The sequence below is a fragment of the Mytilus edulis genome, chromosome 7 (genome assembly GCF_963676685.1).
Source record: "Mytilus edulis chromosome 7, xbMytEdul2.2, whole genome shotgun sequence".
In the NCBI taxonomy this organism is placed as follows: Eukaryota; Metazoa; Mollusca; class Bivalvia; order Mytilida; family Mytilidae; genus Mytilus; species Mytilus edulis.
The window spans coordinates 4,179,188-4,198,419 of NC_092350.1; the positions used below are offsets into that span (position 1 = coordinate 4,179,188).

At 31.8% G+C, this 19,232-nt stretch overlaps 1 protein-coding gene across 1 annotated transcript; it reads left to right on the forward strand.

Moving 5' to 3' along the window:
* The first annotated feature begins 13,372 nt into the window (after positions 1-13,372).
* On the forward strand, positions 13,373-17,088 carry LOC139529763 (keratin, type II cytoskeletal 8-like). Its single transcript, XM_071325641.1, has 2 exons — positions 13,373-14,311; positions 16,171-17,088. Exons 1-2 carry the CDS (start codon positions 13,417-13,419, stop codon positions 16,551-16,553), a joined length of 1,278 nt encoding a protein of 425 aa, XP_071181742.1. The 5' UTR covers positions 13,373-13,416; the 3' UTR covers positions 16,554-17,088.
* Positions 17,089-19,232: the final 2,144 nt, after the last annotated feature.

Consider the following 19,232-nt stretch of genomic DNA (forward strand, 5'->3'; position numbering starts at 1 on the left):
CAAATAGATGAAGCGCCTAATGACGATGTATCAAGAACAGTGGCACGTGATTCCGACCTTCACTTAAGACTATCAGCGTCACATAATTAATGTTTATATGTCCAACCCTAATTATATATATTCGTTCCCAACATGTGAACACATATGACGTAGGGTTTTTTAAATTCACTCATATGGCAAATCGTCGCACATCCACACATCAGGTTCGCTTTCAACCTATAAGTCGTACAAAGATGTTATTGTATTGACAACACATTTCGTGTTCACCATATGTTTATGGCTTCGAACATAAACGAAGAGGTATTGATTTTGAAGGGAAAAAAAACACCCGATGCATTACAATTAGTAACATTGAATGTTACAAAATGCTGATACAAAAAAAAAAAGTAATATTGAGTATCCATTACATTATCAGAAAAATAATTAATACGCTATCCGGGCTCTCGACAACATATATGTAAATACAAAATGGAGTTATTGCGCTTTCTTCATTTTGTAATTTATAGTTGCTTACAATATCCAACAAACTATTCAATATAGTTTTTTTTATTATAAAAGATGACAGTAGCTTTATTTGGAGGAACAGACTACATAAAATGAGATTTTAGAACACACGCTGCTAGAGACAAATTGTTTTATTACAAATAATATAGATCTGTATTTTTTATTTTCTTTCACTAGTGTTTAGTTATTCTTCTCGCCAATTTAATTTTCCAGCTTTGAAAATATACCTAAGCTGTCTCGTGTAATTATAAATAAATACTATATTAGTTATGTAGTTGTTATAACCTAAACTACTGAACTCCCATACCCAACTAAATAAGTCCTATTCAGGACCGATAACTCTGTCGATAGATATTATAGGGTATGCAATATTGTTGAAATCAGAGCAATCGTATTATACGTCTCTGTTGAAATGTATACAATAAAATATTTTTTACAAATGTTAAACTTTATATCGATTCATTGAATGCCTGGATTTAGCTTAAAATATTGAATTAAAAAAAAAATATATGCAATGAAATCTCGCTGAATTTCCTATAAAATAAAAAAAAATCCATTTAAAATTTGAATCATAATATTTTTTAAAAATAATTATGGAAACATAAATATTTGAATATCTTTTAAGCAAAATTATTTTTTTAAAGACATTTTCATAATATTCATATTTTCTTAAAGTTTATTATGAAAGATACTTCTTCTGATTTGACACGGGAAATTAAGAGAAAGTTTATCTGTACATTTATGAAAACTTTTGTATATCGCAAAATTTAATGTCACCTGGTTGCTTTTGGTTTGCTTTTGGTTTGCACGTCTACCTGACAATATATTGTTATGTAACATTATAACCCAAGTCAGAGTTCACCTGTTCTGTAAAGGGATGAAATTGTAAAGGCATAGAATATTTATAATCTATATATATAATAATTGTTGGGCATAGGGTTTTTTTTCTCTTGGGATGAAACATTTTTTTTTCTAAAAGGAATGTATAAATATATTTCTAAAGAAAGATAAAATATACAGAAAAACACCTTTAAAAAATAAAGAGAAAAATTTTATTGTAAACTATTTTCTGGTAACAGTATATCCTGGATATCTGTCAAAAATATTTTTTTTTATCAAGAACAAAGAAAAGAACAGAAACATCAGAGATTCTGCATGAACATATTCATATAACTTCTAGGAAATTCTAACTATACAACTCCTTGATTTGATGCAACATTTCCATATACAGCATCCGAATGTCACATCATCCGCCGTTTTGAAAAATCCCGAAAAATTCCCTTTTTTAAATCGATGTTTGACTTGACTCTAACTTGAAATTAAACTGTTTTAAGTAGTATTCTTCGCCAGTTATATGTTTTAATATACTTAATCGATTTGCAAAGTTTGTTTTTTATGTACGGAATTTCTTTATTTGTTGTACAAGTAGACATGGGTATCGGTAATTTAGCATGGAGGCAAAGGAGAAATGACGAGAAAAGTGCATGTTTTTACAATTCTAAAGTGACAGACTTTAATCAAAAATTAAACTGTTAGGACCAACATTGTTTGATAGAAATATGTTTAAATATCAAGGATTGATTTGCAAAAGTTAGAAAACGGGTCAGGTTTATGAGAAAATTAAACTTTATCGAAGCATCCATGCATTTTATATGGGGAAATGTAATACAAAATGGCGGCTATAATACGTCACAAAAGTCACGTGATGTCTAACTTAGTTGGATATGGATGAAAATTTCAAACGGAAAGTCCCTAAGCAAATAGCAAAATCAAAATATAAAACACAACAAACGAAAGGATAACAATTACCATATGCGTGACTTGGTACAGCCAGTTTCGTTTGTTGAAAACGGTGAACATGGTGAATTGGACCTTATTTTTTACTTATCTAAACTTCTTACTTGTATGACACACGCATACAATTCCATTTATTGACAACGATTTGTAAACAAAAATTCATCGTGAAGGATAGCATACTTACATATCTAAAATTAAAAATTATATTAATATAAAGAATTAAAACATTAGGTCGTACTTAAAAAAATGAGCAATGAGCAAGGTAGTCTTGAATTTAGCTTTAAAACTGCAGAAATACATTCTTTAGACATTTTTCGAATTGTGTTTACATTGCAATATCAAACCACAATGTACTATTTTATGCATAGAACATTCAAAAATATATTGAAAAGGTATATGAAATGTGTTTGTAAGTAATACACTGTCTATAGTTGTGAGACTAGTGGTTAAAAGGAGAAAAAGATGACGGGAGACACATTATCCTGCATATAAGATAATAGCTTTTAGTAAGGTTTTTTTCTACTGCCCTGTTAATAAAAAAAAAGAAACTATTGAAATAGTGAAAAATATAGGTTATTGATGTAGAAAAAAAGAGACATTTGGAGTGGATTCTTAGAGTGATGATCATGTTTTCTTTTTAAAAACGATGAGAGATAATTTCCATTGAGACAAGGACCAATCAGAGTTCAGATGACACGGTTGAAATCTAAGCAAAAGGTCAGCGTACAGCTTTAAAAAAATAAACCCATACCGTACAATCAACTGTTACAGGTCTCACAAAGATAACATGTAAAAACATTCTTACTAGAAATTCACAAACTTTTTACAAAATTTGCAGGAACAGAAAATGATACAACAAATTCTTAATCACATTTTATGAAACAAGTAGATACCACGTGTACAATCAGCATCTTGACTGACAAAAAGTCCATTGGCTTATTTACATATTTCGGTCCATTTTGCATCTCTATCGTTTCTTGAACTTTCACGCACTATCACATCACCTTCAAGATCAATATGGTTTTAGGAAATCTGTACTAATTAACTTATAGTAGTTCTCTAACATTATAACCTTCATTACCATTTTTTATTCCTAATCACAAAATTTCTATAGAACTCTAACTTGCTGTTAATTTTTAGATGAATGTTAACAAATTATGAGATCACGGCATGATCAGCTGTTTAAGATCTTAATCGCAATGTTTGTTCCACCACATAGATTTATGATTGATATTTTATCGTTGAGTTATTGTAACACCTGTTTTACCGTCTTGATTTTTTATAATGGTTCATATTTTGAATTTTGCCGGAATCAAAGTATATCAATATAATCAGTATGTGTTTAAGCATCTGTTTAAGAATTACATTACACATTTTTTTTATTATCTCATAAATAGTATACAACTTCATTTAATAAAAATACCGATCACCGGTTCCCTTATACCTGTTGTATAATAATCCATTCATGTGGTCGACGTTGAATAATATATAAAAACGATGATGTGACAGTATTGCAAATGAGAACACCCTCAATAAGAGACCAAATGACACTATAATTAACAGCTATAGGTAACCCAACGGTTTGAAACAATGCACAAAACCAATACCACACAGTCAGCTATAATAAAAGGCCACGAAATCACAAATGTTAAACAATTAAAAAAAATCAGAAAACTAACGTCCCCATTAATGTTCAAAAATATGAACGAAAAACACATATATAACACAGTAACCTCTTTATTTTTTATATATGCAAGGAACTTTTGCAAAAGTATTTAATCCTTCAATATTTATTTATTGATTCATTTAAAGTCAAATAAGGATGAGACCAAGTGTGCACCATGATGACTTCCGAATTGGCATTTTCAATTGATCTTTATTATGCACTGAGGGTAAAATATTAGAAAATTAGAATATCTTCATACTTTATACATGTTATATGGTCTTTTTCGTCTTATAATTCGAGCGCCATTAAATAGTCTTTTGCAAACGAAACTCTCGTCTGTCGTACCCGATTTAAATGATGTTAACTACGATCAGTTGATTAACGTTCAAGCATTTATCAAACCTAGTGAAAATATAATACCGGCAAGGTTCCAAAGTGGATTGCCACCATTACCATGTAAACAGAACAAATGTGAATATTTATAAAAGTAAATTCTTCTTTAGAAAATGTACAAAAACTCTAGATTTTGCATTGAAACAACAGACACAGATATCAAAAAGAAATATTTTTTTTCCTAGGTCTCAGCCTTAATTGTATTTATTCATTTAAATATATAATTAATTTCATCATCATCAAAGCTGTGTGTGGCTTTAAATTTATTGTTGAAGGCCGTACAGTGACCTATAGTTGCTAATTTCCGTGTCATTTGGTCTCTGGTTGAGAGTTGTCTCAATTGGAAATCATGTCACACCTTCTTTTTTATACAAAAAGGAAATACAGTGAAAGAAAATGAACCGGAAATAGCTGTTCAGAATATTCGATCTCATTTGTCCATCATACAGACAAGATGAACATTACGTTAGACGACTAAAAACAGCAATAAACCTTGTATATTTATTCCTTTTAATCACTGACTGACAAAACGGTTTAATCCAATTGTTCTTTATACCACAATGCATGTTTAAGATACAAATACCTTGATACAGATCACTTAGATCGTTTTTCGCGGAAAATAGCATCCTTTTATGCAATATCCAAAAACGACAATGAATATCTGCAGACAAAGGAACCACAAAAGACGAACAGAACAATCAATAATAAAACAATCATTAGTTATGATAGTCTTACATTGTGAAGAGTCTAATTGCCGTTTCGAAGCTTATTCTTAGGAAGAAAGATAAGAAGTTAGCAATATCCTTTAACTCCACTTTCCGCTATATAGATGACGTTCTTTCACTAAACAATTCAAAATTTGGTGACTATGTGGAACGCATCTATCCCATCGAATTGGAGATAAAGGATACTACAGATACAGTTAAGTCGGCTTCATATCTTGACTTACAACTAGAAATTGACAATGAGGGTCGATTGAAAACTAAACTTTACGACAAAAGAGATGATTTCAGCTTTCCAATTGTGAACTTTCCATTTCTAAGTAGCAACATTCCAGCAGCACCTGCATACGGGGTATATATCTCCCAATTGATACGATATTCCCGTGCTTGCATTTCCTATCATGATTTTCTTGATAGAGGGTTACTGCTCACAAGGAAGCTATTAAACCAAGAGTTCCAAATGGTGAAGTTGAAATCATCCCTTCGTAAATTTTACGGACGCCATCACGAGTTGGTTGACCGTTATGAAATAACCGTTTCACAAATGATATCGGATATGTTCCTTACGTCGTAACTACAATCCCCTTCCCTTTCATGAATGTGACCTACCGAATTAGACTATTTACCGGATTTGTAATCACATAAACAACACGACGGGTGCCACATGTGGAGCAGGATCTGCTTACCCTTCCGGAGCACCTGAGATCACCCCTAGTTTTTGGTGGGGTTCGTGTTGTTTATTCTTTAGTTTTCTATGTTGTGTCATGTATACTATTGTTTTTCTGTTTGTTTTTTTCATTTTTAGCCATGGCGTTGTCAGTTTGTTTTAGATTTATGAGTTTGACTGTCCCTTTGGTATCTTTCGTCCCTCTTTTATTCATCAGCAACCAAGTTTTCAATAAAATCTAAGCTACGCACATCTTAAGAAACACATTAGCTAAGAAATGTATATAATTTGTATAAATGTCATGTCGACATGTTGCTTGAAAAATGAAAAGTTCACAATCGGAATAATAAGTCATTATTGTTGTCGTCAAAATTCCAACCAATTATCACCTAACTAGTGATGTGGTTTTCACTAGTTTTTATTATGTAAAGGAATAGGTGTATTGCTCTAAAGAGCTTATGTTGGTATTGTTATATGTTATATATACACTGAGTCAAAATAAAACTTTCGTACTCGTATTTGTTCAGTTTAGTAAGCATAATTTTGTAAATCAAGATTACCACATTGTTGTCCAATTACTGTTAAACTGTACATTATCCCGTAGATAACGCAATCTATTTTAAAATATCGCAATCGTAAATTGGTGAACTGACACCATGTTTCCACTTAACATTGTTGTTGTGGTATTAGGTATTGTGAGTTCTAATGGACTGTTATTGTATGGCAGTACGAAGTCTCCGCAAGCAGAGAATATTATGTCAAATGGTCATTTTGCAACTCTTCTGACTTTCATCTTCGAAGAGCGAAAATCGCGTGAACGGCTGGAAAACGTTGTACAACAGCTAAAACAGGAACTAATCAGCAAAGGAGACAATTTTAAAAATTGTAGTTGTAAAGACACAGACGTTACGGATGTATCAAAAAACAATACGGAACAATTGCAAAAGGACCTAGACTTACTTCGAAAGGACTTCAATGCTTTGCAATTACAATTTGCACAGCTCGAATCACGTCTATCAACCCCAGAAGCCATCGCAGAACGTCTAAAACAGGACACGACTGGCTTGAAGCTAGTAAATAGTGTGACGGGTTTGCATTCTTTTTTTAATTTAGGAAATAAGACAAACATGTTAGAGATTAAAGTTCAAAACACGGAAACCTCCATACAAACAATTTTGTCCAGTGCAAACGTTAGATCGCAAGATATGATTGGTCTTTTGAATAAAATAAGGGAAATCGATAATATGACATTGCATTTAGAAAATGAAATTAAAAAATCAAATGACAAGCTAGGTGTTGCCGTCGTTGACATAAATAGTAGAAAACAAGATTTCATAGCATTGGTAAGCAAAACAGAAGATACAAATAATAAGCTCAAATCATTGGAGGCGTATATCAAAAATCAATCGCATTACATTTCACGAATACAGTTACTCAATGTCAAAATATTACAGCTTTGAAAAAGGATATTATGAATAACGTACAGCACTTACAGAATGGTCTTAATGACACATTACTAAAATTGAACAGAATATCAAATAGAGGTAGGCTATTTAATGACATTTTGGTCCCATATCAAAACACTATCAAACTTTCTTACTATTTCCAACATAAGACTTAGTTTACAGGCGAGATATCCTCACATATATCTTTAAGATTTAATGACATTTTGGTCCCATATCAAAACACTATCAAACTTTCTTACTATTTCCAACATAAGACTTAGTTTACAGGCGAGATATCCTCACATATATCTTTAAGATTGCATGTCTTTTCGATGATCTGACAATAAACATACAAGTTAGACTGTTCTCTAACAAATACTGCTGATTTCAATCAAATTGTATAATGTGAATTCATGTAACTTGCTAGACGTGTTGTTTCTATTTTGTTTGCTTTCCATTTCGACAGTGTCCAACTAACAGCTTTAATCAACTTGCTATTTGTTATGTAATAGCGTACATCTGTTCATCCTGCTTTCAGATTATGTTCCGATTTTTGTTTCTTGAATATTTTTACTACTTTGTGAAATTTTTAATATCCACGGTCTCGATAGGCAAAATGCAGGTTTTTTTTAGCATGTTATACAGGTTCAATCCCGCCATATTTTGGGAATAGATGATGTGGCATAAAGTGAGAAATGAGACAACTCACAATATAAAAAAGAAGATGTGATATGATTGCCAATAGGACAACTCTCCAGAAGAGACCAAAATGTCACAAACATTAACCACTATAGGTCACCGTACGGCCTTCGACATACCACAGTGCAAATGGCAAATATATAGGAAGGTATAAAGCAAAAACTTCGATGTGTAACTCTCATCAATCGATTAAAAAGAGAGAAACGCATGAACATGTTGCGAGACCAGTTGATTCGAGAGAATAAGTATACAACCCACCATTTTTTCCTTTAAATATGTCCTGTACCAAGTCTGGAATATGGCCATTGTTATATTATAGTTCGTTTCTGTGTGTGCTTCGTTTTAACGTTGTGTCGTTTGTTTTCTCTTATTTTTGAGTGTGAATTCACATTAAAAGACGTGTCACGGCACTATCCCAAATTCATGTATTTGGTTTTGATGTTATATTTGTTATTCTCATAGGATTTTTTCTAATGCTTAGTCCGTTTCTATGTGTGTTACATTTTAATGTTGTGTCGTTGTTCACCTCTTATATTTAATGCGTTTTCCTCAGTTTTAGTTTGTTACCCCGATTTTGTTTTCTGTCCATGGATTTATGAGTTTTGAACAGCGGTATACTACTGTTGCCTTTATTGTAGTCTTTTTGTTACTCTTCATATTGTTGTGTCTTTTGGTCTTACTCTAATCAACTAATTTGTCTTTTATTTATGCAGCACTTGTTTCAATTGGTGTTCGAAAATATTATTAGAGTCGTTACTCCACCATCAGTATGTTAATCGGTATTGAAAGATCACACGATATTACAGTTTACACCATGTTTATTGTGTTTGATTGGTCGTTAATTTCGATAGTACACTTTTATCTGTCTCATTATCCTATTTAGTTATTCTTTTTGGCAATAATTTTGCATGATTTTTTGTTTGCTGTTTTTTCATACATTCATTTTTGTTTTTAATGCTTGATTATAAATAAAAAAAAGTTCCTCATGTATCGTTTTCTTCTAAACAAACTACGAAGTTGAAGTTAAGTTACAGCTTTAAATATCTACGACTCATGCAAAATAAAATAGTTATCAAAGATTATAATTAAATATGCTAGACGCATTTCGTCCTCATAAAACTCATCAGTGGCGCTCGGATCAAAATATTTAAAAAGCAAAACAAGTACAAGGTTGAAGAACTTGAATAAGGACTCACAATTTAAACAATAGTGCCAAATGCAGTTACGGTTATCTATGCCTTGGCTAGAAAAATCCTAGTTTTTAGAATAATTCATACTTTGGTAAACAGTCGGGAAGCAATTCTCATAATGGCGTCGAAAATGCGACAAAGCTCACGCGCTTTTCCATTCAAAAAATGGCATTTTATAGAAACGGCATCGACGTCACGAAAAATGCTGCGTAAAGACATTTAACTTGTTTCCCTTTCTAAACCAAGTATACCCTTTGATGCGGCAGGTTCCAAACTTTTACTACATTATTATTAAAAGGCTGAAAATACAATGTTTCATTGCAAATTAGGCGATGAAAGATGAAAATACGGGCCGCGGAAGTGATACTTGAAAATAAATAAATGTAAATTGAAATGACACACGTAATAGTAACGTATATTCATATAGATGAGATGATAACTATTGATATTTTGTTCAAGAAAAGCCCACTGATAGAAAATCTCGATAGGTAAACCGGCGGTGTGACGATTTAACAAGTCGAAAAAAAGGACGTTCCAAGGGGAATAACTCGATCCTAAAACAACAACAATACGACGGTGATCATAATTGACTGATTGAACACATGCTTTCCTCTTATTATTGATTTGTAGGCAGTATTACTAAAAAAAATATATATTGAGTTAATTATGAACTTCATCTTCCTTTAAAAAAAAATCCAGATGAAATAAAATAAATTTACTTCTCAAGATTATATTTGGCATACAGAGTTTATTTTTTCAATAGAAAATAATCAATTCCTTTTAACTGAATCATGAGCAGAACTCTTGTTTATTACCACTTCATTGGTAATTCAAAACCCTTTTTCAACCATTTAAAGGGAAAAAATTAATGCATTTGAAAAATGCAATTTTATCTTTAATTATTGGTTTTACAGCTGAATTAAAACTTGGACACAAATTTAAAAATAGAAAAACAATACATTTCAATAAATTCTTTTTTTTTAACACTTGAATATAAATTTATTGCACTAATTCAATAAATTCATTTGTTATTTGCAAATTAATCTAAATGAATTTTAAAAGTACTTATAGGAATAAATTTAGCCAATGCCAATTTGCCCAAATAATATGAAGTGTAAATCTATATATATATTTTTGGATGCAAACTTTTAACCAAATTATTTATCATTTATTTCTGAACCTTTTAACTGAAATTAGTAATTTTAGATCACTAAGTCTCTTATTTTATAGTTTAAAACAATAATATAAAGTATGTTCCCTATTGGAATTTAAAAAACAAAAGATTAAAACAAGACGAATAATTTTTAAAAAACTAAACTTTTAGTTCCTTAATGTAAAAAACTACTACATGTATTCACATGTTTTAAAATTGAGAATGGAAATGCAATGGGGAGTGTGTTAAAGAGACAACAACCCGACCAAAGAGCAGATAACAGCCGAAGGCCACCAATGGGTCTTCAGTGCAGTGAGAAACTCCTGCACCTGGAGACGTCCTCCAGCTGGCCCCTACACAAATATGTACCGGTATGTATGCATGTACTAGTTCATTGAAAATGGACTCATACTTAACTTAAGTTTCTTAAAAGTGTAAAAAATATCTTATTAAAATATCATATTTAAACCAAATAAAAAAGGATTTCAAGATTTTGATTGGAATAAAAAAATTATTTTTTTATGATTTAAATAATTGTGAACAAATATGCAGTAAATCTTATTGATCTCATTTTTTCAGTAAAGAAATTATTGTTGTGTGAAGCACACAGGCACTTGTCTCAGAAAAAAATTCCTACATACCTTTAATATAACAAAGTTCTACTCCTGGCTTTTACATTACAACATAGAAACCAGCAAAACCAGATCTTGTTCTTGTTATTTTTGGTTCTTTTCTAATTGGATTGTATAAGTTATTTTAACTGATTGCATGATTGTGCCTTTTTTTAAATCATACTTTTCTATCTTTTTCAAAAGAAGTAAACTTTGCAGTTGCATTAAATTTTTAAAAGAAATATAACAAACTGTAAAGCTATATAAAATAAAAAAAAAATAAAAGAAATATTAGTATCACCATTATTAAATCAGCATAACATAACCAACCTCTAAAAGAGGAAAACTTAAAAATGCTTGGTAATTTGAAATTTTATAATTGTAAGTTTTATAATTGACCATGGAATGTTATGTGACCTGTCTGGTGCAACTATAAAACAAAAGATAATGTTGTAAACTAAAATGTAAAAATATAAATAAAGGAAATGAAGCCATAATAACAATCAAATTAAATAAATGAAATTATAAATGAGTAATTATAAAAATTTAAAAAAAACCAACAGAAGTGAATTAATTAGTAAAATAAGAAAAAAAATAAAAAATTAATGATAATAATACATGTAATACTTATTTAACACTCCCGCCAAAAAATAAATAAATTCTAATCCCCCCCCCCCCATTTATTTTCACCTCCTCTTCCCTTATTTAAAAAAAAATACCATATAATTGATATTCATGTCCACACCGAAGTCCTTACTACTGGGCTTGTGATACCATAGGTGACAAAACGTTCACCAGCAGTGGCATCGGTCTAGTTGTGTCAATAGTTATCAAAGGTGCCATGCTTATAATTCAATACGTCAGAAGCCCGTTTTGTTTTCAAAAGACTCATCATTGACGCTCAGATAAAAACATGTTTGCCTATGTACATTTTTTTTAATTAGGAAAATATTTGTTTCCTAAATGTGGTCTTTATCTAATTTAACATGCTGGAATATTTGTGATTCATGTACTAGCATTACTGTATACTAGATAGTTGCCAAAGTAGGATTTATCCCTCCCCAAGACAGGATACTTGTATCTACGTTCGCCATTCTTTTTAATGAAACAAAGTAGTACCAACTCTTTTAATGTGTCTTTTAGTTTAGAATGGTTCTCCATGTGTAAAGTGTAGATAAGTCAATTGTTTTAAAACTATTGCAAGATGAAAGAGTCTTATACTGTATGTACTCGTAAAGATCTTTGGAATTTTTAATATCAACATCTGATTAACGCACATCTAGAATAAGCGGTTTCACAATAACTGTTGAGCCCGTCTTTGATTGCTGATAAAATAGATTTAAATAATTGAGAAAGAGGTTTCGTAGAGCACTTGGAAGACTCAGCAATATACCGTTGTTTGTAAGGACACATATGTAGTTTATGTATCCAATACAGTGATGGAAGATCCAGTTCTTCATTTTTAGTTGAAATACCAAAGGAACATCGAAAAGACCTATGATTATCCAGGTTTTCCTCTTTGGTAAGTGTCGTGAGGGTATATGTTGAGTTTCCAAGTGAATTGTTAATACCTTATTCATTTATCAAGCAGTTAATGTAAGGATATTTACACACAGAAACGATGTTCTTTTGAGTTTTATCTGCGGGGACAACAACATATTTGTAATAGAGGTAGGAAGTGTATACAACATTTGGGTTTTTAAAAATTGACGTAGCGTGGGTATTGATAGAACCATTAAGTGTCTTAAATTGCATTTGTATCAACAACCTGACAGTCTTTATCCATTCGGAAAGAGTATCTACGTCTTCTTTCTCACGTTAAGCCCATTGCCTGGCATAATCCATCAGTATTTTGAAGTTGTTTTTCCAATTAATAGATTTAGGCTCACTATATTTCGGACCTTTGGATAACAAATTTCGCAGGGAAGTGTTGTAACATATACAGTTGATATTCATTTTTTGTATTTATAGGACTGAAGCAAGATAAAACACAAATAATGAATAAAATTTTTGTTATGAACAAACTATGGTTTCCTATTGAAATATGAAAACATGAGAACCCTTATTTTTACCAAAGGTGATAATGAAAAGAACAATAAAAATGCAATAACGTTATCTTTATCTCTGTTGTTGTTTTGTTTAATAATAAGTCAGGAATATGACATGTGTTATCCATTCGTTTGGTGTGTTTTAGCTTTTGATTTGTCTTTTGAATTGTATATTTTCATCTTAAAATAAGAGAGGCTACAGAAATAGGAAAGAAAAAACTAATACAGTGAATAAAAAATCATATCTTGAGTAAATATTATTTGGCAACACTTCAATACATTACAGCATATCCAAATATACCTATTTATTTATAAAAAAAATTAAGGTGAGCATATATTTACATATGACAAGTTTAAACAGATAAAGTATTGCATTCTTGTGTTGACATGGTTCTACAGGTAGTACAATAATCTTAACAGTCGACTTTATCATTAAATTGTAAACTTATACGTCCTTTGGTCTGTGTTGTAGAGTTGTCTCACTGTGTAGCATACCAAATCCTCTTATTGTATGTAAAAGAATGATGTTTTCACCAGTACTTGTATTATTTATCTTAAGTATTGTGTCTATCAATGGATTTTTACTGGACAGTAGTACAAAGTTTCCCCAAGCAGGAAGCAGCATGTCAGATACGTATTTCACAACGCTTCTAAATTTACTTGTTGAAGAACGACAATCGCGTGAACAGCTAGAAACCTTTGTACAGCGGCTTCAACAGGAATTGACCAGTAAAGTGGACAGTGTAGGTAATTGTAATTGTAAAGGTTCAGACCTAACCGACCAATTTAATAACCATACAAACCGATTGCAAAATGAACTAGACTTTCTTCGAAAGGATTTCAATGCTTTACAATTACAATGTGCACAACTCGATAAACGTCTAGCAACCACAGATAATACCACAGGACGTCTTCAACATGACATGAATGGTTTAAAGCAGTTGAAGGGTGTGGCAGATTTACAGACTGTTTTCAATTTAGAAAATAAGACCAATCATTTAGAAATTAAAGTGCAAAACACGGAACAATCTATACAAACAATAATGTCCAGTGCCAACGCTAGATCGCAAGATATAATTGGTCTCTTGAATAAAATTAAAGCAACGGACAATATGACATTGCATTTGGAAAACGAACTACAAAAATCATATGGCAGACTTAATACGGTCGTTAGCGATATCAATAGTAGGAAGCAGGATGTCTTGGCCTTAGTGAATAAAACTGAAGCTACAAATCATCAATTAAAATCATTGGAAGTGTTTATGAAAAATGAAACGCATAACCTCGAGAGCAATATCAATAATACAATAAGCCAAAGTATTGCAGCCGTTAAAAAGGAAATGATGAATAACGTACAGCACTTACAGTTTGGTTTGAATGACACATTGTCAAAATTAGACAGAATGTCAAATAGAGGTAAGCTATTATGAAGGAACGTTAGATTACATTCCTGAAAAGGATTTTGCAATTTGCTCAGATTTTTAGTATGACAAGTCTAATAATTAGTTTTGTCCAATTTGAATGTCAACTAAAATATTCTTTAATAAAATAGTTGGAAATTGAAATAACATCTATAAGTGTAGATTGTGAAGCTCACTTATCAAATCAGCAAATGTAAAGGTTTTGATTTTAAGCATTTAGTCAAACAAACATTCACTCTTGTATATGTTAGACTCGAATCGACGTCCGACCTCTTATCCACGTCCGTTCCTCACATTAGCATCAGATATGATGTCATGTTCATGTACGTTTCTAAATCGACGCTCGATTGTATCCCATTTCCGGTTTGTAAATCGACCTTCAACTTTTGAATGAAACCTCATAACGGTTTAATAAAAATATGTATACTTTTAAATTAATGCAAACGTGTTTTCATAACTGATTATTGAGGCAGTCTAAACTGGATATGCTTTCAGTTTTTAAAATGATTTAATTTTTTTATATTTTGTGTAAGAACTGATGTGATGTCCAAAGTTAGGGACCTTGTCAGTGGTTGTTTAATGTTAACATGTTTTTCGTTATTTTGATAATTTACTAGTTATTGTAACTCTTCGATTATGTCTACGTACGAAGTGAAACTCGCTTTTCATGTTGATTTTTTTTCGGTTTCACATATAGAGTGGCTATAAAGGTATAAAAAAGTAAAATAAGAAAAATACTGAACTCAGAGGAAAATTCAAAACGGAAGGTCCATAATCAAATGTCAAAATCAAATGACAAAACACATCAAACATATGGAAAACAACTGTCATATTTCTGACTTGGTACAGGCATTCTCAAATGTAGAAAATGATGGATTGAACCTTGTTTTATATAGGAATACAGCCATCATTACAAACGCGCGAAGTGCTGACTACTGGGCTGGTGATATCCTCGCTGAAATAAATCTCCACTAGCAGTGGCTTCGACCCAGTAGTTGTAAATAAACTCATCATAGATACCAGGACTAAAATGTTACACTTACGCCAGACGCACCAAAACACACCAGCAAATAAAGAAAGATAATACAAACACATTAACGGGATGTACAAGTATCGAGACAGGCCAAATGGGTATTACCGAAAACAGAGTCCGAAAAAAGATTTCTCAATACTATTCAAACGCAAAGCCAAACACTTATGAGGACTAAACACTATCGTCAAAAACTTGTTTTAGAATAATTCTGCAAGTTTTACAGTTTGTTTTTTATTGTTAAATTTTGCTTCGAATGATTTCGTCAACCGACCAAATACATGCATCTGTTCTCATTCATATGAATATACGACCCAAAGCAAATTGAACATAGATTGGGATGGATCAACGTATTGATATTTTTTCTGCAGTTATAATAAATAAAAAAGTTTTGGGAATGATTTAATCATTATGGACCTCGGTTAGGTGACGTCATTTTGGATTACCTACTTTAGATTCCAATGTTTGTTGTTGCTTTGATATCTTAGAATGCCCACCATGAAGACCAACTTTAATAACCTATAAGAAGATTGACAGTTAATTCCTTCAGAACATTGGTATAATCAGAATTGTTTCTTACTTTCTCCAATAATAAACCATACACCTTTTAAGCCTCGGAATGATTCAGATCGTTGTATTGTATAGACACCTATTTATTGCTAAGGCTACATGTGCTGTCCTCAATATTATGTGGATGTTTGTTGTTGTTGGGTTGTCTTATTCACTTATGCCCAACATCTCCTTTATATCTTTTATCGAACATCCTATAATGTGTATTAGTCATAGCCTATGTTTTACTTTACAACTTAACATTATTTTTTCAGTTGTATTATCTGCCTGGTTATCTGGTGAAACAGTAGCATCCTCAGCAGTTATTCCGTTTAAACAAGTTCATACTTCACATGGAATTAACGACATAACGTCAATCGGAAATGAAGGGAAATTCACATGTGAGAAATCCGGATTATATCTTATATCTGTTTATGTGGCTACAAATGCAAATGCTGCTGGATATTATTATCATGTTTACAAGAATAATCAAAGAGTAGCTACGGCATACAGGCATCCACAATCGTATATTATAACAGTAACCGTCATTGTTGCAGAACGACTACAGACCAATGACACGGTGTATGTCAAAAACGCTCAACAGATGTATGTTTATGGTGGGTCCAAGTCAGCATTCTCAATAATACAAATTGGATAAACAACAAATTTTGTTCTCACAAAAACTCTGTTGAGAACAGACATTTTGTTAATTTGGCATAATAATGAAAATGGAATTCACCAATCGAAAGAGAAAACCTGTGATAGAGTAGATATCGTGTTACCGTAAACGCACAAAAATAGCATATGGAGAAATTTTACACTGTGAAATTCTAATGTATTTGATTTAAGTCTTTGGCGAGTATTTTTTCAATCTTTTTTTTAAAATATTAGTGTTTAATATAGTTGTATCTGTAAATTCAGTCTTGTAAAAACTATCGCACTTCCTTTTTATTTTCAACGGAACGAGAAGGGTGTATTTTGAAGGTGACACAGAGTCTGGGTTTTCAACAGTTGTTCAACAATAAAAATCTTGTTTTAATGTCACTCACCATAGTGAACAATAGAAACCTAGACAGCACTTCATTTTTAAATCTCACAAAATGAACATTAGAAATCCAAAAGAACACATTACATTGTGATCTCACTCAACATGATCAACATAACGAGCAATAAAAATCAAAAGGACACATTATATTTTGATCTCACTCAACAAAATGTAATGAACAATAGAAATCAAAAGAGAACATTATACATGTATTTTGATCTCACTCAACAAAATTTAATAAACAATAGAAATCAAAAGAGCACATTATATTTTTTCTCACCGACAGTAACCGTCGGTTTTGAGACGAGTTCGTGTTGTCCCGTATTTAATATTCTCTGTTATGTTTTATTGACAAGTTTGTCGTTTTGCGTTTTCCATCATGCGTCAGTGTCTTCTTGATTGCAAGTTTGAATGGCCCCTTGTAATCTTCCGTTTCTTTTTGATTGATTCAATCGTTTGAATTTGTTTACGAGTGCTTTAAATAGACAAAGCAATCCCATTCACACATCTGTGAAAAGACTAAATCAGGCGTTTGGCGCCAACGATTCAGCAACCTGCTGATATAATTGCACCATCTATGAAGTAAGGACCTTGAGGATTAGTCGTGTTCTGGTAGTGTCGGAGTAATAGTGTCGCTATATGATTGCGTCCAGGAACGATCAATGATCAATGCTTTTCTCAAAAATTTAAATCAAAAACTATTATAGTACTTCCTATTCGTTTTAATCCTTGGTCGTAAAAAAAAACAGATTAAGACTGGCTTTCGGGCTTCGAGCAACAAGACAGGTGCCACATTTGGAGAAGGATCTGCTTCTCCGTCTGTAACACCTGAGATCAACACCAGTTTTTTTGGTGGGTATCGTGTTGCTGTTGTACATAGAGTTTTGTTGTACCCTTATTTGTGACAGTCTTACATATTGTGTCTGTTTGTTTTGTTCACATGTATCGTTGTCAGTGTAATGTAATTTAAGACGACTGTCACACAAATGAGAGGTTAAGCTAGATGAAAAAAAAATAGGTTTAATCCACCATTTTCTGCATTTAGTGTTTTCCATCATGCGTTAGTGACTTTCTTGCTGTGAGTTTGAATGACCCTTGGGTACTTCTATTTTTGTTTTTTGTAATGAATCAGTCGTTTGAAATTGTTTACGAGTGCTTTAAAGTGACAAAGCTTTTCTACAAAGGGAATAAGAAAGTGTTTGTAGAAAGGCAGTCCAATTACAAGCAATGTTGATAAAAAAAAATGTGATATAATTGCCAATGAGACAATTCTAGATCTCCACCAGAGACCGAATGACATCAAAGTGCCAACTAAAGTTCAATGTACGGCCTCAACAATAAGCAACCCAAATACTGCCTAGTAAGCGATAAAGGAACCCGAAATGACAAGAATCATTTCAAACATAAAAATAAAAAACGGCATAATTTATGTACAACACATCCACTATATTACAAGCTCCTGACTACAGACGGACATATACAATTCTTTTGTTGGCGAAAAACACTTCCTTTACTGTGAATAGTGGTGTAACAATACAATGTAAGAATAAACTATACAAATCAACTGAAAGGGGCTTACCTATCATAAAAGTACAAAATACATAAAAAGCATAACAAAAATACAAATTATAGGTCTGAGAAAATTTGCAGTCACTGAAAGCTACTTACATCTAATCGACAGTTATGAAAAATCAATCAGTACACATCCAATATTAAATAGATTTAGCGTAATGACGGCATAAACAGACAAAGAAAAACATGTCCTTGTACAAAGCCAAAAATATAGGTAATTACAGACTGTAAGACCTTGAATGTACTTAATATATGCATATAACTACATGTAATATTTACAAATGCATTTTTTTTTTACAGAAAACAAAGTTGAATTGGTAACCTTTAGAAAAGGTTAATTGAACAACACGATAATTTTAGTGGGATCATATCTTAATTTACAGGCTCGGTAAACAACATCATCGTAAATCACAAAATGTGCTTTCCCGTTTGTAATAAATCTTTTACAGGTACATCCAAACTTGCAAACAAAATCATTGTGTCAAGGGAAAACGTAGTGAAGATTTCAAGTACTACTAGTAAGAAACCTGTGGTAACGCAAACTTTGACCATATATTTTATCCTAAAGTGCGTTCAAAATCATACCTGCTGCATTCGGCTACGTAAATTTTGACAACAGAACCCTACAATTCGCCTAGCTGTTCTTTAGCCACACAATAGATCTAAATAGCTTTAAATCATTTATTCTATTTAGAAAATCCAAAATGTCATCGCAAAGGG